Source organism: Clupea harengus, unplaced genomic scaffold (assembly GCF_900700415.2).
Source record: "Clupea harengus unplaced genomic scaffold, Ch_v2.0.2, whole genome shotgun sequence".
Classification (NCBI taxonomy): Eukaryota; Metazoa; Chordata; class Actinopteri; order Clupeiformes; family Clupeidae; genus Clupea; species Clupea harengus.
Genome location: NW_024880249.1, coordinates 1 through 21521, shown reverse-complemented (window position 1 = coordinate 21521; position 21521 = coordinate 1). Strand labels below are relative to the sequence as shown.

The 21521-nt window shown below is 39.6% G+C and overlaps 2 protein-coding genes across 3 annotated transcripts; both read right to left on the bottom strand.

Annotated features, from left to right (window-relative positions):
- Positions 1–1405: 1405 nt before the first annotated feature.
- On the bottom strand, positions 1406–11656 carry hbp1 (HMG-box transcription factor 1). 2 transcript variants are annotated; one of them, XM_042706346.1, is made up of 11 exons: positions 11557–11656; positions 10003–10183; positions 9560–9782; positions 8342–8462; positions 8098–8209; positions 6925–7040; positions 6492–6648; positions 6193–6337; positions 5263–5568; positions 2745–2886; positions 1406–2396 (listed from the first exon to the last, which is right to left on the bottom strand). In XM_042706346.1, exons 1-11 carry the CDS (start codon positions 11569–11571, stop codon positions 2379–2381), a joined length of 1536 nt encoding a protein of 511 aa, XP_042562280.1. In that variant the 5' UTR covers positions 11572–11656; the 3' UTR covers positions 1406–2378. The 2 variants fall into 2 exon arrangements, with proteins under 2 accessions (XP_042562280.1, XP_042562281.1); XM_042706347.1 differs by having other exon boundaries at positions 1406–2384.
- A 737-nt stretch (positions 11657–12393) lies between these two features.
- On the bottom strand, positions 12394–18143 carry LOC122131701 (cAMP-dependent protein kinase type II-beta regulatory subunit). Its single transcript, XM_042706348.1, has 10 exons — positions 18112–18143; positions 17628–17739; positions 17381–17464; positions 16876–16982; positions 16545–16698; positions 16028–16129; positions 15839–15913; positions 15535–15603; positions 14750–14885; positions 12394–14538 (listed from the first exon to the last, which is right to left on the bottom strand). Exons 1-10 carry the CDS (start codon positions 18141–18143, stop codon positions 14405–14407), a joined length of 1005 nt encoding a protein of 334 aa, XP_042562282.1. The 3' UTR covers positions 12394–14404.
- Between the last annotated feature and the right edge of the window lie 3378 nt (positions 18144–21521).

Genomic DNA, 21521 nt, shown 5'->3' with positions numbered 1-21521 from the left:
GAAAGAGAGAGATTGTACTGATGCTTGTTTAGGTTCCAAAAATGCACAATGGACATGGTATGTTATGTGTGTGTGTGTATGTCTGTGTGTATGTCTGTGTGTGTGTGTGTGTGTGTGTGTGTGTGTGTGTGTGTGTGTGTGTGTGTGTGTGTGTGTGTGTGTGTGTGTGTGTGTGTGCAGAGAGTGAGAGGGAGTATATGAGTAATGTGTTGAGGACTACTGAGCTATTTAAGATGTTGAGGCGTTACATAGCAACCCCTAAAAACAATCTCTTGCTGGCAGGAAAAAATGTAACATGACGAAAAAATGACTAGTTGCTCTGAAGTGTTTACAGGTACCTTTCCACCTAAAACACAAATCTACAAAAAGCTTCTCTCTTCCACAAGGATCTAGACAGCTCCACAAGCTCTTATTGGTTTACTTGGAGTGTTCAGTGATAAGTTAAGAAGTGCAGCGTTCTGTTTATGTCATGGAGAGGTATAGGGAAGCCCAATTCCTGTCAGATCCCGGGTCACTCTTATAACATTTTTCATCCTAAAAGGCATAATCTGAAGTAATTGGGAGATTTCATACATTGTATACTAGTGTCCCCTGCTGGTCAAATTCAGAACTGTGCATTTATATAATATGAGAAATTGGGTATTCCGTGATTTTACAAAAGTACAAAATTTGAAGTGTATGCATATATGTATGTTTAATACTTCTAGACATACTTTAAATGTAAATGAATGATAAGAACATTCCATGAATTGAGAACATGCATTTTATGCCGACCGATTCAGAAATACAACAATTTCCATGAATGGAATATGAGTAATTCATTCACTGCCATTACTGAATGGTTGAACTGCACCTACAAAAGACAATCCCAGTTAATACTGTAAAGTTTTACCTTCTTAAAAAGTGATTTTGGTTTTGAATTTTTTAAAGAAGCTTTTTTGCTTATCATTTTTGTTGTTTCATCTCCAAGGTGAGGTATTGAGTGAAGCGAAGATTTAATTAAAGCTTCAAAGAGATCTCAGCCCAACAGGAGATTCACTGATGTGGAGGACACTAGAATAAGGACTTCATTAGAGTTCTTTGTGCGCACATTTGTTTTTGATGCGGTAAATTGGAGAACAAACACAAGATTTCTTCTGTTTGTCCCTAAAGGGAGATTGAGCAGACAACAGAATGAGTTACAGAAAGATTTCAGTTTCTTTTTTTTCACAGGCCTCTGAAGAGGATCATGAAAAGACATGCAGATCAGTTGCACACATTAAAGCGTGTTCATCACCTGCTAGAGATTTTCTAATGCAGAGAAGCTTAGAAAGTAATAAGAAAAGTGGCCCTCCCACCAACACCATCCATAAAGAAGTTTGATCTCGTACACATTTGAAAAATACTGATAACAGCACAAGTGAGATGATAGCAAGTTTCAAATGTTTATTTATAGTACAAGAATAGTTTGTGCAAGAGTTTTAACATGGAACGTGGACCTGTACATTATAAACAAATTTTTATAAATGTAATGCAATGGCAAATCTGCAGAGCACAACACTGAGCTATACAGTTTGGCCATGATTGTGTCAAAAAAAAGGATATATTTCAGCAAGATATATAAAGTTTCTATTTTTGTTTTTTAAGCACAAAACTTTCAGGCTGTATACATTTATTGGTTTTATAAGGTTATATGTATATAAAGTGCAAAAAAACAAAAACACTTACAGTGATGGCATGGCCCTGAAGTGTTGTGTGAGAGTGTGTGTGCGTCCACCCCATGTACATAATAATACATCGTCATATGGCAGAGTGGTTAGTCACACACGTGTATATGGCCTATACTGAGCAGGTCTTTCTCTATAGTACAAGAACCTGCCAGCCCCTCAGAGAATACAAAGTTTACCGGGTTACCAAGTCAATGTGCAAGATATTGAGTTATACCAATATAATTAATATGAACAGCTGCAACAAAGGCTATCTAAAATTTCCCCTTTTTACATTTAAAAATAGACATTTGTCTGAACTCTGCTCCTTCAGCATCTATCATAGCACCACAAGATCTCAGGTTTCAAGCCTAGAAATATGAAATTACCTGAAAAAAAGTACTGAGTGATTTCTTACTTTGGAAGAATAAGGCATTTCTGTCACTGAAAATATAAGAAAATATATAAGCACTGTTAGTTAACTAGATTACGTGTTTTTTTTAAGTTTGCATTTGATTTTCTCTTTTTTATAACATTTATCGGCATAATGTCTGGGTTAAGCGGTTTTCCTTTAAAACAAAGCATGTGTATTCAGCATCACAGTTAAGTCTCGTCGATCGTACAGGAGAGACGGGATCGGTTTATTGTTGTGTCCAGTTCACGTTTCCATGGTGATCTCCTGCATATGGGGGTCTAGTTCTGCTGGGAACCCTGTAAAAGGGAAACATTAGAAGAGCCGAGGGAGGGAGGGAGGGCCCACACAAGCCTGGAGACAGAGTGAGGGCCTTGTACATTCCTCCATTAGAAAGCAGTTACAAAACAAACAAATTACAAAACCTGTTTCCTGAAAGCATTGTTGTGCAAGAACCATGGTAAGCAAGCCTGCTCCAAATTGTAGTCTCTCTATCATTTATCGATGGTCGTCGCATAACAACCCTTCCAGGAAACACTCTGCCAGGTGTTTTCTGGTGGTTCCACACCGTATTTCTGTGTCAGTTCATTTTTCGTGGTCATCTGAATATAATAACTTAGAAATAAGATGGCGGGGGGAGGCCTCACCGAGTTGGTTCTCTTGCGTTTCCAGCAGTCGGGATTCAGGCGCTTCTGCTCCTCCGCTAGAGCCTTGGCCTCCATGGTGTACATCCTCCTCTCCTCATTCTTCATCTTCTTCCACTTGTCCCCCAGGATCACGCTAATGGCTCTGAGGGGACAAAAGGGGAAAGGTCACACGTCAGAGGTGTGGACAGAAAATATGCCTCCTCTCAGTGCACTCTGCCAATCGGTCTCTAAATGCCCATGTTGCAATGGTGTGGTTCCTAGGGCTGGGCGTTAGGGCCAAAAACATTATCACAATATAATTTTTCAAATCAGTCGATATCAATAATTAATGATAATTTATTTGACCAAGCCCGGTCAGCTGGAATATATTTGTCAGTTATGATTTAATAATAGCCAGTGTACCCAATACATAAACAATATATGTAAATATTATGAGGATTGAATAATGGATGCACAGATCTGTGGTCTCTCTGTTTAGAGTCCATGTGTCTATCTTCCAAATACCAGCTACTTAGGCTCCTGAGTTTGTTTACTGTCGAGTCTCACGGCTCTTCGACCAAGCCTGCTGTCTAGGCTGTGCAATCTATTAGCTCTGCAGCATTCCTCACATACAGCACACGCAGCCTTCATAAGCAACACGTCACTCTGGCTTTCCCTGTGTCGGCAAGCAGAGCAGACAGGGGCACATGTGCACACTCACACTCACACACACACACACACACACATCAAAAAACAACTGGAGTATATCTAAGGGATTCTGGGGAAAAAAAATGTTTGTTGTTTGTTTGCAATGAGATATTTGAGCTGCCTTTCCAAATCCCCACAATGATTCTTGGAAACCCATGTTTAATGGCCGCTCCCTGTATCCTTGTGCTGTCAATCATCAGCTGCCTGAGAACTGCTTCCCCTTAGGGGACCTTCGGCTGTACATTCCACATAGCTGTGGAGCCACACTATACTATGCCATTGCTATGTAATGTCTTTTGTTTGTTTCCATTTCTACGCAGCTGCTAAAGCCTGTTAGCAGGTCAAAGATCAGTAAACATGAACCCTGAATGGTCATCGTTTTCATTTTGGACACATGTAACAGCACCGATGGACACTATGAGAGTTGATTATGAAATGAATTGTTCACGTCAAATGTTTAAACCAGGTGTTCAAAGGGATTATGAAACTGGTTAGTGTTTTGAGCAAAAGCCTCTGGCCCCTCCCTCTCCCTCCTGCCCCCTGGCCATTGACACACATCCATTCATTTGACTGACATCTTTGCGGTCCAATACTCTGACGGCCTCTCTGAACTTCTCACTGGTTAAAGGTCATGACTTTCTGTGAGACTTCAGGAAGGTGTATGTTTTGCTGGCTATAGCTGGGTGTGAGCTTGGTTTACAGAAGCTAAAATTAAGCCACATATGTTCTAAATATATGTGCTTGCAGGAGCTTTACGTGTGAGCTGAGCAGAAGAATAAACTACATGACCAAATACATATAGCTTACCCATGAAAGAAAAAATTATGATTCTAAAATCAATCTGTCCAAATGTCCAAGAATGGTATTTTAAAATCAGAAAGGGTTCATTTTGCAGTGACTACCATAATATCATCATCATATCCAACTCAGTGGCCTGAAGTGACCTTCCCTGATGTGCTGCTACACTAGATCTCCTCTCAAATAAACGATCCATGCTAATTTGATGAACAATGATGAGCAACACTTTTGAAATACTAATGTTAAAAATGAAAAAAATGAAGTGAACGCTAGTCACGACTGTTATACAAAGAGTGTTGTTCCTTTCTGTCTGTAAATAGGAAGGCCTTGGTAATGAAAAGGTCTTATTGTTTAGTAGCACTTCATGAATTGGGTCTGGCCTCGCTCCACAGGGGATTGTTTCTAGTCGTTGCATCCTAAAGGGAGTAGATTTCGGGTTGGTTTTGGAACCACTGGACCAGTCTTTATTCTTTAGTCTATACTGCTTACCTAGCTGATATGCTGATATGTTAGCCTTTTTCCAGTAAGGTAATGTATTTGCCCCTCGATGAATAATTTGACATCTTCTTTTAGCTCCGGCTTCAATTCTTCTATATTTGCATTGCGTTGCGTCGCTACTACTGTTTGTATCGCTTCATCACTGCCGCCATTGTTGTAATTTCCTTGTCATCACACTTAGCCATCCCCACTGGTCGCTGACTAGGGGACCCCTCAGAACGGCCCATCGTTTCATTTTGTGAATATAACTATAATTTGTACTATAAGCCCAGCGAAAACTGAGCTGGAAGCAATAGGTGGGTTGAGCCAGGCTAATTGTTTAGTATAGGAGAAAAGGATTCTGTTGGGTTGGGTGAAACGTATTGAAAAGTATGAAAAACGGCATGACTTGTCATAACCCTTTTTAAGTGAACATAATGAACACGTGAACGTACACAACAAATACAAATGAGTACATGAATGTAACTAACTAAGTAGCTAACTGTATCTCAGAGAACACACAAGTGAGTTCCCTACGGGAGTCGAAATGACTTGCCTGTTGTCCTTGCCAGGATACATCTGGGTGTACTCCACACGGTACTTCTTGGCGAACAGCATGAAGGCGTTCATTGGCCGCTTGCATTTGGTGGGCGTGGTGGTGTTGCTGTTTGTTGTTCCTGAGTTGGAGTTCCGATTGGATTTGCTGTTGGGGGAAGGGGCGGAGCTGGAGGGCTCCTGGTCACGCCCCAGCTTGTCACAGTCTGGGCTGACAGCGCCCCCACTTGACTGGGAGGCGCGGCGCTGGCGAGCCATGCTACTCAGGACGTACACAGCTGACGAGTCCAGAGGGGTGAAGTCATAACTGTAGCCAGAAACACACACACACACACACACACACACACACACACACACACACACACACACACACACACACACACACAGAAACACACACACACAGAAACACACACACACACACACACACACACACACACAGAAAATGACCCGGTTACCCAGTTATGAATTGTTGCAAAAGACCAGAAGCTAACTATTAAAACAAATGCCTATTATTAAATGGCAGTGCATGGCTCTTTATTGTAATTAAATGCCACCACAATTAAAGTCCTGCTCCAGTGTACCCTCTGCTCTATGTCTTTTCCTGCTTGTTGATTGTATAAATACAATCTGACTGTGTCAGAACAAAATGGCATACACAAACAAACGTTATGGGTTAGAATCTCCTTCCTTACCTAAATGGATAACTAAATGGATAACTCTATCATACAATACCACAGCAAAAAAGATAATAGCAAACTGCAAGTAAAACATCAAACTGCGTGTTCTCTTTCTCTTTCTGTTTCTCTCTTTCTGTTTATCTCTCTCTCTTTCTTTCTCTTTCTCTCTCTCTCTCTCTCTCTCTCTCTCTCTCTCTCTCTCTCTCACACACACACACACACACACACACATAACACACAAAGTCACTCTGTACCTTCTGAATGTGTCAAAAACAACAGAGTCATCGCAGTTGATGGCATCTTTGTGCCCTGGAGGTAGACACAGGTCTCCCACATGCATATCATAGCAGGGGATTCCATACTGCACCACAGTAAGGCTCGGATAGAAGGAGGACCACCCTATAAAACAGATTATGCATTACTTATTGCTGATACTACTGATATACACTGTATTCTGCACATTTGCACGTGAGTGAGATACTAGAACTAGACATTCATTCATATTGGATCAAACAACTTCAGCATTGCTTCTTCCGAGACATGAGGTCCATACCTTTGTTTTTCACATAAAAGGGGTGGTCTAATCTGCACTCAGTGGTTAAAAAGCCATCTTCTGGAGAGCCAGGGTCAAAGGTCAATTTGTGTACAGATTGGCCAAAAGACACAATCTCCTCAAACGCCATCAACTTCAGACCCTCTGAACCATAGCCCTGCGAAAGGAAGACACCAAACACATGAGGGGAATGTTTTGCTCTTAATGAATGGAAGTGAACGTAGTTCATTGGGTTCACTCTCTTCTCCTTGGGTATGGCTTTTCAATAGACTGCACCCTGAATGGTTCATGTCATGAACAACGATACAAAAATGAATCATGTCTGAAACTAATTTTAGTCAACAAACCAGGCACATTTCCACAAGCCTCTGGAGACATGCGTTCTTAAACAATGGCCATTTATTACGAGTCCTGTTGAGCTCCTGTTCTTTACCTTAGAAGAGATGGATGACATTCTTCCATCGTCGTCTGACTCGTCGTCTGAATGGCAAAGGTCTTCTACATCCTGCCACTCTAGATTAGAGCCCTTGTGGAAGCGCACACGAGTTCCTGGCAAGGTTCAGTTCATATGTGTTATCAGATACAAACAGATATACGCCTATAAAATGTATTTGATCCAGAATGGTGTCAGCTGAAAACAGTCCTTGTTTGAAAGTGTATACAGCAGAGTATATGTTGTCTGTGCTAAGATAAATATTGAATATTTTCAGTCTGATTCAATATTCAATGTATGATTCCAAACATACAACATTTTAAGCAACGGCTAAATGCTTTCAAATTATTTTATAATCCAACTAACCAAATATTTCATACTTTAACAACTTCTAAAAATGCATAACTTTTAGAAGGATTTAGATGTAAATGTCAGCCTTCCAGGCCATTTATTGTGTTCCAGTGTGTCGTGTGTGCCATTAAAAACCTGACAAAGGTCTTAATTATATTATATTATATTCCTGTTTTCGGTTTCACTGTTTGTTGCAGTACCACAGTTCAAACAACAGGGGGAGCTATTTCCTTTCACATGATATCAGCTCATAAAATGGCTGAAGTTCATTCAATCACACCCAGTGAACTAACTAGGACTCAAACAACGGATCGGCACATTTCCCATGTTCTACAGCCTGATATGGTCTGCCTCTGATTACACACACACTTTTTTATCTGTGCAGGTTTGGAAACTATGCTTAACCTTTACCTTATGTGTTACATCAGGGGGAGATCAGTGCTGAGGGTTAAATGGTGCTTGGGACAAAGTAGTACAGAAGGACTACAGTTTAACAGTATGAGGCCGGGATTTTTCACATTTGAACAGCTGTAGATTTATAAAGATATGGTAAACCCAGTCTTATGAGGTTGTCCCTACAAGTACCCAATTCATACAATGAACTCAATTACATTCTCCTCAGTGCACAGTTTTAATGGAAATAATTTATTTCAAGGGCTCTGAAGGTCTCAATATATAAGCAACTCTATTAAGAGGGTTATAAACATGAATGTAGATAAAAAAAAATTCAATTTGTTACTACACATCTCCTTTGCCAATTCAGTGTGTCCCCACGCGTGTGTATCTGTTTGAGAGGCGCCATATAGTCGTGCCATTCAGTACCTTTCAGGAAGCAGTGCCAGACGGTGGAGGGCCAAGAGTGGGACCATCCCATGTCATCATCATCTGACAGCGAGGACATGCAGAAGCTACCGGACTCTGACTCGCTGATGGCCTGGAGGGGGTGGAAGGGGAGGTGAGGAGGGGTCATTCAAAGGGACATAAATGTCACATATACAGTACAAATGGTGCCATTGGTATGGATGTGGGGGTGTTTGCGTTGCGATGTGGGGGTGAAGGGTTGTACCCTGACGCGCCTGCGCTCCCTCATATGGCTCCGGGCGGGGCTGGGGGCGCTGGAGGCCTGGGGGGGGCGGGCGTAGGAATGTAAACTGTTACTGGTGGCAAAGATGTGCACAGGGGAGGATCTGAGGGGGGACAACAAACAAGACAAACGGAAATGAGACCAAATGTTTGTGATTGACATACCCATATTCTAAAAAAGAGGTATCAGCCAAAGATTGTTAAAAGTGTATAGAAAATGCCATGCTACGGATTTGTGTGTATACAATGACAATTGTAATGTGATCTGTTTTAGTACTACGCCTAAGTGAGATGCAGGTATCCCGCAGTGTGCATGGGTGTGCATTTATAATCTCTACTTTACATGCAGGTCGATTGTTAATTGTTAGTGTGTGTGTGAGTGTGTGTGTTTTCACGTGTTGTGGCAACACAGTGGTCATACAGCAGTCATACATGGGTGTATAAAAATATAACCATTAGAAAAGAAAATCTAAAAAGAGATCTCCTTAGTTTCTCCTCTACGACAATAAGATTAAATGGAACTTAATTTGGGATTTAGGCTTAAATCTCCTGCTTCTCAGATCTCAGAAGGAGAGATCCCAACAGGGTCACAAAACATACTAAATGTTTACTAAATGTTTAGACATCTCAATATTACCTCCTCTTTTTCTCTTTAAAGACAACTTGTTTGGGGGTTTCTTCATCATTTTCATAATAAAGTACCTTTAACTAGCCTATGAAAAGAAGCCTGTTCAAAGCTGGAGAGAGACAGCTAAGAGATTGTTTTGTCATCTCATGTGATTTCTATCTCAAATAGTTTATCCTTAGAAGGTTTAGGAGAAATATCTGTGATTAAATTGATAAATAAATGAAACAATAATGACAGTCACATTTAGGCCCCCTGAATTATCAAAGACCCATCTTTGAGAACGATAAACAATACACATCTGTGTGTAATGTTTTTGCTAAAATGTTCCAAATAGTGCAAACAAGCTAAAATACCTGACCCGTGATTAGGAGTGTGTTTCGCAGCTTTTTTCGCACCTTTGTTTTTATCATTTGGTTCTAAGAATTACGAGACTAAACAGGGTACCACAAGGAAGTGTGGAACCAACTATTTATTCAGTTATAATAGTTGTTATAATGGTTATAATGTATGCATGCTTGCAAGTCTGTGTTCTTTCCTATGGAGACAGTACTACATATCTGCAGAGAACTAGACCTGCTGTGGGGGACATTCTGCAGCAGGGGACTCTGTGGGCTGGTGGCGATGTTGGCCAGCTCTGCCAGCCAGTTGGTGTTGGTGTGAGGGGAGGAGGCTCCATCCACCCCTGAGCCCCAGGCCCCCCCGGGGCCTTCCTGATGCGACACACGCGCCTCGACTTGGAACACGCCTACTGGAGAGGCCTGATTCTCCTGCACCTCCTGCAGCTCTGGGAGGTCATCTGTACATTAATGACAGAACACCTCTTAGGAAGTTCATATTCAAAACATTCAAGTAATTTTGACATAGATCAACTATTGCTTGCCTGTCTCTTTAAAGGTAGAAACAGCCTAAGACAACAATGTATGTTGTATTTGGTGAACCACATTTATGAAAAAATGATTTGCTGTGCCCAGGTTATGTGTGTGTCATATAATTATATAACAAATTTGCGTGATTACCATATTCCATATGACTCCCAGTGGAAGGGCATCCTGGAGAAGAAGGCAGATCTTCATTGCACTTGAGCATGTCAAAGGCCTCATCCATACCTACAGTCTCCACCTGCGATTCCACAACTCTCTCGGGCATCGGTTGAGTTTTGACTTCCCACACCATATTACGCCATGTCAGTTTGCCTGACTGAATACAAATGTGTGCAATGTATAAGAATGGTAAAGATAAGTATAATAAACAAAAAATTATTAATTTGGTTATTTATTGTATTATGTAATCTTCTTTCATTAACCACGGCTGAAGACCACAAAAAACTGGTATTGCACGAACCTCACATTGAAATATTCGTGTTGTTCATCGACAAGATAGTATAGTATACAGATTGCTTTGACATCGACTACAAATATGTTTGAGCAAAATTACTTCAATTAAAAGAATGAAATTGGCCTAAAAACCAACTTTGTGTAGGTGGAAAAAATCTGGCAGAGTTTGTGAATAAAGTTCTTTGTTTGCGTACTTTCTGTCTTCTTTTCGAAAAGAACTGTCATGTGACCTCTTGCATGGAAGGCTTGTTTATAAACTTTAAGAACTTCGCGCATGCGCTTCCTTACTCATTCATTCATAACTGCGTAACAAGACGAGATCAATAACAGAGTCCGATTAAACTGAACATTCCAGTCAAATGAATTACCCTGACTTACTTTTCGACTATCTTTTCGCTAAACAATCTTTGTACAAAGTCATACTTTGCAATTCGGTTCCATTTCAAATGGCAAAAAAAACAGAATTGATTCTGGGCAGGTCGAATCCTGTCGAATGAAAACATTCACATCTGTCAATTGAGATACAATGGAAAATAGATAATAACGAGGACAACACTTCATATTCTCGCGTAGCACCGAGAAATGACTGTGTCGATGGTAACATTCATTCATACATTGCTTGTTTTGACAGAGAAAAGAGCAACTAAATAAATATATATAACGTAATATATATGAACATAAACGCAGTCCAATCGTAAATTCAGCGACGTTGTCTTGTCTTTTGTTCGCAAAATATAAGACTGTGTGATACTAATCCAAATCGTATGAAATATTTAACCAACTGAAAAAAACATTGTTGCTCCCCGGACAGACTACTGACAAAAAGGAACACTGAAATGTAGGGGCGAGCTTCTAACTTGTAAACAAAAGAATGTCAACAAGTTGAGACATGAGCACCCTAGCTCCTTCGTTCTAAGCGCTGAAATGAATGAAACTAAATGTCGAAAGACATTTTAATGGACAACAACACGTATGAACGTCTTTTGAGATTGCTGGTCGATTAACTAGCTGTCTAGCGTACTCGCTAGCAACTAACTAGCTACAACCAAAACAACAAACGTCACAATGAAAAAAATCGATCTTAAACAACTTGTCATTTGCCATCGACCAAAAAAATGGCAATCATTTCAAGTAACATAGTTGTCACAACCAGTAACTTAAATTGTAATTTCTCATTTCGGTTAGGATTGTCATTCTTTTGTTTCAAAGAGATCTATAGCTAACTTTCTTACTTACCAAACCTGTCGCCATTACCGAGTCTCTCTGGCATTCGCTGAAAGGGTGGGACTGATTACTTTTAGAAACACTATACCATTGGAGGACGTTAACGTCAATGAAAAAACCTGCGATGGCGATTGGTCTGTTCTTGATACATAACATAAGACATGCTGAGGTTTGTTATTGAAGCAGTCATTGGTTGAGCCTATACGCCCGTTACATTCAATGAGACTATCATTGGGTGATGCATTTGCAAGTTTTTCCTTTGTTAGATTAATGAACTATAACATCCTTATTTGTGGCATGAATATGAAATGTCTGTTTACATTCAAATAAGATACACAGGAAAAAAAGTGTCTTGTAGTTGTGATACTACTGCATTTTGTGGGACAAAGGGGCAATGCAATAACAGCAGGATGCACAAACATGATATTTACTCTCTCAGGGGTGTTCAGGGAAAGCAATTCGTCCCCGGACCTGTCTGTTAGCACCGGCCAAAGGGCCAGTAATGAGGTATATAAGGCTAGTAAAAACATAATATACATTTTGATTTAATGGCAGAACCGGCCTGCTGGGCTTTGCTCCTGTATGCACGATGGCCAGTACACAACTGGTGACTGTTTTTTATGGTCATAATCTTATGACCAAAACATTTTATATCTTGTTTTCTATGTTTCTTGACTTGTGGTACTTACTATGTTTATTGATATGCGCCAATATGCCAAAGGAAATTCCTCCTATGTGTAAACAATTGTCTAAAAGATGTTTTTTTATATATATATTTAAACAAATATCCTTTAATAACCTTTCAGACCATTGCATAAAGGGGCAGCAGAGAGTGAGAGAGATATGCCATTTTTCAATAGAAAACAAGTTTATTTTCATGGAAAGTTAAATGTAACTGACAACATATTACACTCTGGCATTATTAAGAGATCTCTGTAACCTTTGAGCTTCATTACATTAAATTAAACAGCACTGCCAACACAAACCTACAGTAGTTCCATTGTAATAACAAGATTTCTGACAGAAAATGGTGGTTTAAAACAAGTAAATAATAATAATAATAATAAAAAATGTCAGTTAAGTGTTGGGTTTCAATGCAGTGGCAGATTAACAAGCTAAATTCTAAGGTGACATGACGACTGTACATAAATATAATGAAACAGTTTATCAGTGTGAGCTGCTATTTGAAGAGGCCGTATGCCTTCAAAAGCCACATGTGAAGGTGTCGTGTGTTATTTATGTAGAGGTAGACGGTAATAAATAACCTTAGCAATGTCCTTGAATGAAATGGCTACAACTACAACTGCAACTGCATTTTTAAGACTGGCTACAGAAACGTCATAAGTTAATACATCGAAGACAATGGGCAGCGGTACTAGTTGAAAGCACAGTATAAATCAAATTTAACACTATAGTATTACAAATAAGAAGCAAGGTAATAATACCTCAAAGGCAAAAGGGACATACTTAATCTTTATGGACAGATATGTTCATTATTACATGAGACAGAGATAAGCTATATTAGCTAGTCATATCTCGTGTTTGTCTGCAGAAAAGTACTGACAAACACTGAGAGCTGTTTTTAACATATCAAATGTTTCGAGTCCTGTCATAATGTATGTGTGGTAATAAAGAGATGCATAAAACATAAAAAGAAAACAAAAGCCTAACAAGGTCTGGTGATGACAACACTAAGCTATGCCCTTTATATTTTCACATTTTTAAATCAAACTATCAACAAGAACGACTCTATACTGGTGATCTATGCTAATCTGGCAATGGTGAGCCAAACATATGACATTTTTAAAAATAAAAATCGACTAGAGATCATGTGCAATCACAACAAGTACCTGTTTATGACGCAAGTGCAATATTAACATGTTCACTTATATTTTCCAACACTGTCTTTTACAGTTTAGTTTTTTTTACCTTTGGAACATTGTTACTATCAAATCTTTTCCTTGTCACATAATGCGATATTAGTTTGCAGTACTCTTGATCATATATGTTGGAATTCATAAGTAACAATTAAAAGTAAAATGGGCATGTGCTCGAAAGGTGAAGACAAAATATGTACCTAACTGCATTTGAAGTGCTTGAGATTCCTAAACCCCAAAGCACAGTGTAAATGCAATGCAGGTAATGCAATTTTTTCCTCCAAATTAATATCTCATTTGTAAACAGAGAAAACACATTTTCATACACGGCTCTGTGGATGTTATATAAAAATGTAAGCCATATGGCCTTTGTAGATTTATATCTTTAAAAAGACAAACTGTTGCAATGAAGATTCATCCCCAGTGCAAAAAGCTTGGCAGGCAAATGTTGAAGCATGAAGATCACATAAAACAACAAGCGTTTCACAGAATTCACAACCTTTGGCACATGAGTTCGGAACAGAAGAAAAGAAAAAATATATATATATATTTAATGAGAATGAGTAACACCTACGGTTCTGAAATACAGAACTGCCCTTATATTAACAAGTGTCATCAGTTAACAGTAACATAGTCGTGTCTATGTGATGTCTCATGAAAGTAACGTAGCGTGAACTGTGAACAAGAGGTGAAAACGTGAGTGGTACATTGTCATACTAGCATGGTGGTTATGCCCAGAATGTCAAAATGAACACTGCCATGTGAGAAAAATTCCTGTTTTCTGGAAGTACACATACATTTTGAGCTTATCACTTTTAAATCGCTATCTTTGATGTACACTGTTTCACATTGTGTGAATGTAAAACAATATTTGCAGGAGTAAGAGCAAATTACAAGACACCTGGCACCCACACTATGGCAAAAGCCTTCACCCACCCCACGACCTTCTGTTTCTCCGTCTTGGTTCATTTCCTTTCAGACTCTCATGCATTTTGATCCGCAATTTCTGTGTTACTTCCAAACAGGGTTACCAGCTGCTCCTCGTAGTTTGCAATATTTCTTTTCATGATATCCATACAAGGGCCCAGCAATCTCTCAAACGCTTGGACATCCATCACTACCAAAGACAACAAAAACAAAAATGGAAGAATGACCATTTAGGACAATATAACGGATTGCATTAGGCTAACAATTCCGGTCATTTGTATTTAAAGCTCCCTTGCTTTAGGAATTTAGCAAGCAAGCAACTGTAACTTTCACAAGAGCTATAATTCCCTGATGTAAATTATGACAGAGGGTGATATAGAAGAATGAAACATGCAATGTACCTAAGCATTTGACGTTCTCCATGGCATATGCAGAAGCTGCTCGTGGCTTGTTGGTGACTAGAGCTAACTCTCCAAAATACTGTCCCCTTAAGCACGTGGCGATGTCCACTTCTTCTTCTTCAGCATCCTTTTTTGTCTGGAGGGAGAAAATGTAACCACAGACCTATGTATAAACAAGTTTCAAATCTACACAGAATAAAATATCACTCAGTTTTTTTACCCCAAGACTCTCCCACTGATGCATTGTTTCTTTGACAGAATCTTCTAGAAATTCTGATCTGGGGATGAGGGACCACCAGTCTCCTGATCTGACAACTCGCTATGAGTCTACATTAGTGTGATTGATATTAGAAAAGCCATCCTCCACTGTCCTCTGTGCGTCAGTGTGTCTCTGTTGTTAATCTTCAACATCACTTCAGTGATTTGACAGTACTGATTGAGGGTAACCGCCAAGTAAAAATGGAAAGTCAAAACAGAAGATATTATCATATCTGAACGAATAGCTTCTGAGGGTACTTTAAAATATGTTTCTTTTTATAATACTGCACAAGAAGAAATATCAGTGTATTTTTTACATGGTTATTGAACCAGCTACTGGTAAAATTAGGACAATGCCTTACCCAACTCCTGGCTAAATAAAATTAATGACTTCTCAGTGTGCTTGAGCATTTGGTAGGTGCAGAAATGGAAGAAAGGCATTTGGACATTTTGTAGTTTTATGAAGACGAGGTTCAATGGTCATTCTGTCATTCAAGACGGTCTGTCATGGAGACTTTCAGACTTACCCTAGTGTGCTTCATTGTGATTCTGACGCGACCAGATTCCACAATATAGAAACTATCAGCCATATCACCCTACAAAAAAATATATCAGTTATAAAACTTGACATAAGGTTTCCAATGTCTACAGTCCATATGTCTGTACACACATTGCTCATTCTAACACAGATACAAGTGACTGCCAAAGCATGAAAAAAGACAGGAACAAAATATGGATTATGTTCATAATATTGAGTGAAAAGGTAGTAGATGGAGTGACTAAGTTCCTGGGATGGAGCTCAATGGTGAGATGGACTGCAAAGAACCACACCTGAGCAATGATCCGCTCTCCAGTACTGAAGCCTTTAGAGGACAATACATCCACCACCTTCATCCTCTCTGAAACCTGCCACAGAAACCAGTGTCATTCATAGCATTCCTCATATAAACATACACAAAACATATGTAAACAACAACAACAACAAAACCTCAAGGAGCACAAACAGACCACCAGTCCTACCTCCAGAGACGTGAGAAATGGGAGAGTCTCAATGAAGGCTTCATATAATCTCCTCTTCTTGGCATTGTTCTTCACAATGATCCTTCTGAATGTTAACCGATCCTGGAGAAAATATGAATCATTCACTGAATCAGTATGGTAGTGATATATCCAGTAGAGGGGGCTATATTATCAAGTATTGAAATATTACACCACATCGAATATCAAATAGGCTATTCAGAAAGCAAAGATTATAGTCAGAATTATATTACTTTCATAAATGCCTGGATCTATATCAAATTGTTCTCTAATTCTATGAAATGATGAAAGACATGACAAAGTGTATGCAAAATTCAATTCAATTTACTAACATGTCAAACTGTAATTTAGATGAAAACTATATTTACATTAGGTATATCAGGGGTAATGAATGATATTTTAAAAGGAGAAGTATCTCATTACTCTATGACATGAATAATGTTGACTAAATTATATGGACAACTAAAAACAACACAGGCAGCAGGGCACACGACCTTACCATGCACCACAAAGCTCCGAGCGAGGTGGCGGTGATGGTGGCCGCCCTCGGGGTGTTGTACATCAGAGCCAGCTCCCCAAAACTGCCACGGTTGTCATAGGAGCCCACAGTCCGATCAGCACCTTCCACCCGCACTACGATGTCAAACGTCCCTCTGAGACAGGACACACAACGATAGAGAAATAAATAATTCGTATTAAAGTGTCTTGTCACCTTCACAGGCTTGGGTTTGCTCTGCATACAGGAAAGCACAGGTGTTACAGGAAATAGCGCACTACCTCACACCAGTTTTGTTTTGGTGTCACACAAAGTCGACTAGAAGGGCACCTACCTTTCGATGACATAAAAGTTATCCCCGTCGTCGTCTTGATCGATGATATGTTCCCCAACTTCCACTATTTTCTCAAACATTGCGTCTAGCACTTGGGACATCTGTTCCTGTATGTGTGAGACGAGACGAGACCCGGGCATCAGCACTGAGACAACTGTTTATTTATCCCCTATAGGGAACCCACTCAAGTCAGGCACTGTCACAGCAACATCGCCATAAAACAAACAATGCACGCGGGAGTGCACAGATCCTATGCAAAAAATATGCAAACCCGTGGTTAATTAAGCACGATGTCTAGCTTGAACCAAAAATATTCAATAGGTTGCACAGGCCACTAAGCCTGGGTCATTAGCCAGTCTCCACTCCTCTCCCCCTCTCTCTACCTTTAATGCTCTTTCATCGTGTCTGAGTGTGTAAATATGCATCATGAGCCAGGGGAGTCCTCTGGCCTTTAGCTGTGTGTGTAAAAAATACTGGGTCACACGCCACGGACTAGTTCCCTCACCGGATCTAGGTTTTTGAACAGCAGGATGTCTTTGCATGCCTCCTGTAACCTCTGCCTCTGTTCGTCTGTTTTGGGGTGGGTTATCTGGGAACAAGACAAAGCAATTTTAATATTAAGAGTATTATTACATATCCAAAGGTAATTCTCTCGTTAACATAAAGCACAGTATGTAAGGACTTCTATTGCTAAAGTATGTTCCCTCATGTTCAACTGCACATAACATTCGCTACCAAAAGAGGGAGCTCACCCTCTGTTCCTTTTCTTCGTCGTCCTCGTCCGGGTTGAAGGCCTCTGCACACACTGCGGGACAGAAAAGACAGGCTGTAGACTGTAACGCAATGACAAAGAAACTAGAGCCTCTTTATATCAACCAACACTGCTGATCAGGTTTATGTTGTGCAGCAACACTGCATTGCTACAATACTCCACATCACCTCAGACCTAAAATTGGGCCTAATAAAAAGAAAAAACAGAAACCTTGCTGGGTATAATATGCTCATTCCATGTCTAAATCACAGTTCCTGCAACCACAGACCACCCATTGGTCATCTGCACAGGATACAGCCATCCCATACTGCAGTCCCTGTTTAAAATGCTGGCCTCATCTGCACCCTCACTGTCACCCCGGCCAGGGCAGAGAGAAATGAGCACGTTGCATCATCCACTGGGGCACGGGCTACGCATCAACACTAAGGATCACCAGGCCCACAAACAGATGGGAGACGTCCTACTTGTCCTTTCCACAGCTGAGTGTTTCTGCCATTTTGCTGACTAGTTAACCCTTGCAAGCTGAACAATGGCTGAACATTCTGATTCATCAAAATGTACTCAAAAGCGAGACACCACCAACCCTATTGTTAGGAAGAAATGGGTCCTCCTATCACTGTATTCCTATGGAAACGTTATTGTAAAATTCTGTACATGAAAGAATAAGTAGGCTTCTGAAACATCACCATCATTTTGACTTATTTGATAAACAAAGCATGGGTGATTTGACCTGTTGTTCCTAAGCTGTAGTAAATCTTGAACAGTTCAAATAAATGTAAACAAATACCATGATTTTTTTTCTACAGGTAAGATTAACAGTCTAAAACCAGATAATAACTTTTATGGCCAAAAATGTTGGCAACTGCACAACGTATCCATAACTCACAAACCTTTTAATATCAGTGATTCATTCATTCACCATTGATGTTACAGATTGTTTTTTATTTGGAACTTACACTCATATCGTTTCAAAAAAGCATGACTGTGTGAATGTGCCAACGCATGTGTACTCTGTGTGTACGTTTTTGCAGTCTTTCTTATAGTATTTTCTTTTATATATATGTTGTTTTACATGTTAAAACAGAAGAAGAAACTTTTCAATCCATTTGCTTTTCCATCCATTTGCATGGAACATTTCAAACCAAACTGCACTATTCATGCGTTTTCCAAATACTACCATCAGCCCATTTTGCTGTATAGCCTAAACAAAAGATCTGTGTGCATTCACCCATAACCTTGATCCATTAGCTGTGCTTTCTTAAAAGGACTAAATGCAGGTCTGAAACCCCTTACTTCCTGTTCTGACATTGGAATATATTGCATTAAAAAGTATGCATGAGGGATACACATATACTCAATAGCAAGCGAGGAAGAATGGTAAGTATAGAGAAGTAGCCTTAATATGAGGATTGCTTCTGCTTGCAGGTACTGCTAAGTTCAGAGTTAGAATTCATTTTAAAAGAAATTAACTTCTCTTATATTAACTTTAATACACCTTTCATTCTGAAGGCCCATAATTAAACGTGATTACAGATCTCAGAATAGTTACGATAATTACAAATAATTACAGAACTTAAAATAGTAATGCTTTTTAAACAACATATGCAATTATCTGACGTATTAATCTTATTCATTGGAATGTGGTGTGGCGTGATCTATTCAAAAATCTATTCAGCTGTTAATACTAAAATGTGGAAAAAAAGCTTCTATGCATGTTATAGCATACTGTTGTCCTGCTATTATTTATATTCAAGACAGACAGTGAGATGCAGCACACTTATTTTGAAGTGACAGTAATCACCTCGGAGTCATACTGGGTCACTGTCCAGCCAGCCACCCACACAGGGATTGTCATCTGGAGGCTATGATGCTAATCTCATACACCAGTGATGACATTTGAATGTGTCCTCTAAGCCTCCCCTTCCCTGACATCATGGCCTCCACTGATCTCAATTACTCCAAAAATCTTGTCAAGCTCTTGTCAAATGCTGTCATCCTGTCATGCACAAACACCCTTCTTCATTTCTTCATCTGTTCCCATCTGTTGTACGAATTTGATGACTGTTGATGTTAATACAATAAATGATCTATAGATTATAGATTTTTATTATAGATTTAGATTAATATTGGTATTTGTATACAGTTTAAGATGCATGTGGAAATAATACTTCATAAAATGATTTACATGACCTCAACAGGCTCAATCATTCTCACACTGTTTTTTTTTAAGGAGAAATGTAAGCCTAACATAGTTCTGCCAGTTCACTTTCACTGTGTTCATTGTGGTCCGGAAACCTTTCATTGGATTCCAGTTTGGAGTCGGGTGTAGCTATTGAACACCCATCTAAATTACTTAGAAAGTGATCAGATGAGCTACTGGCTCATGTCACCAACACTGAGTTCCCCCCAGACCTAGAAGTAAGAGGAGACATAACATAATGTCCCTGAAAAGAGTGGCCGACAGAACTGTTTTTCACAACTTTCATCATAACAAAACAGATCCAAATGTGGCATCACTCCAAACCCCATAGACAGCAACCTTATTGTCTAAGTTGTAGGTCAAATGAAAGTACCCACATAAAACAAGGATAAGCCTTTTCCAGAGGAAAACCTTCCATAAATAAAGGACCAATTCCATCACACAATGAGATCAAAAACAGGAAGCAGCACATAAAACAACGACTCAAGCCAATCAGTTCATTAATTAAGTTGCGTTGATGTGAATAATAACCGATCAAGCTCCCTACTCACAACAACCTCTTCTGTTTAATAGGATTGAAGAAATTGGCTTATTTTAGGCCATGTCAAAAAGTAGTGCTAGTAAGATGTCAGGCACCATTGTGCAACTCTCTAGGGAGAAGGCCATGCCCCCTGAAAAAAAAAATCACAAGGGTGATAAAAATGCTTATGCTATTTCTGAAAAACAACCAGCATATTTTCTTAAACATTTATAAAAGCATAGACTGAAATGCCCTTTGAGAGCCCTCGAGCAGTCAGTTTTGATAATGAGTTGTACCGCTTATTGATACCGCCTAAATCAGTTAGTGTTTCAATGAATGGCCCTGGACTTCTCACAGATGCCTCCAGTTTTTCTGCTATTAATACCCTTGCTGAGGCTAGCAGGAGCAGTAGTTGCACTGTCTGGGGCGAAGACTCCCTTTCTGTATCAAAATCAGGGGCCTCATCTCAACAGTATCCAGCACTGCTTGATGTCATCCCACGTCAGCCAGTATGAATGTGCGCCAAGGTTTTGCAAAGGTACGCGGTTTTGCTGAAAGTTCATTGATGTATCATGATTATGGTGATTCAGGTTTTTTTTTTATAATGAGCCAAGAGAAGGGTAAATCAACAGAGGAGAGGAAGGGAGTCTGAAGGCGGTCTGTGGCTAATCTGATTTACAGTTCAAATGAACAGAGCTTCCTCTGTCCTTCTGCTAAGGAAAAAAAATTATAATAATAATTCTCACTAATAATGACTTTTAAGTGATGTAATGATGGTTTCAAGTCTAACCCTCTCACACATGCTGTCCACACATGCAGCAAATTTGTGTATGTTAACAATTAACTGCAGGATGACAACAAATTACTATGTATTTGGCTCAGATGGTCACACATCGTCTCCTACCTATCTTCTTGTGCACTAGGTTATCTATGGTTGGGCAAATCCTGTGAGTTCCATCCTTGCACTTCCGAAAAACATCTGTTAAAGCTTTGTCAGTACAATTGGAAAGAAATGTTTATTTACTGCGTTAGCGAGTACTAGATTGCGTCACAACAGCAAGGAGCGCATCAAATAGGGCTACTGTTAAGACATATAATCTAAGAAATGACAAAGCAGTACAAATGTCTTCTGCAGTTTCTTTACTTGGTGTAGG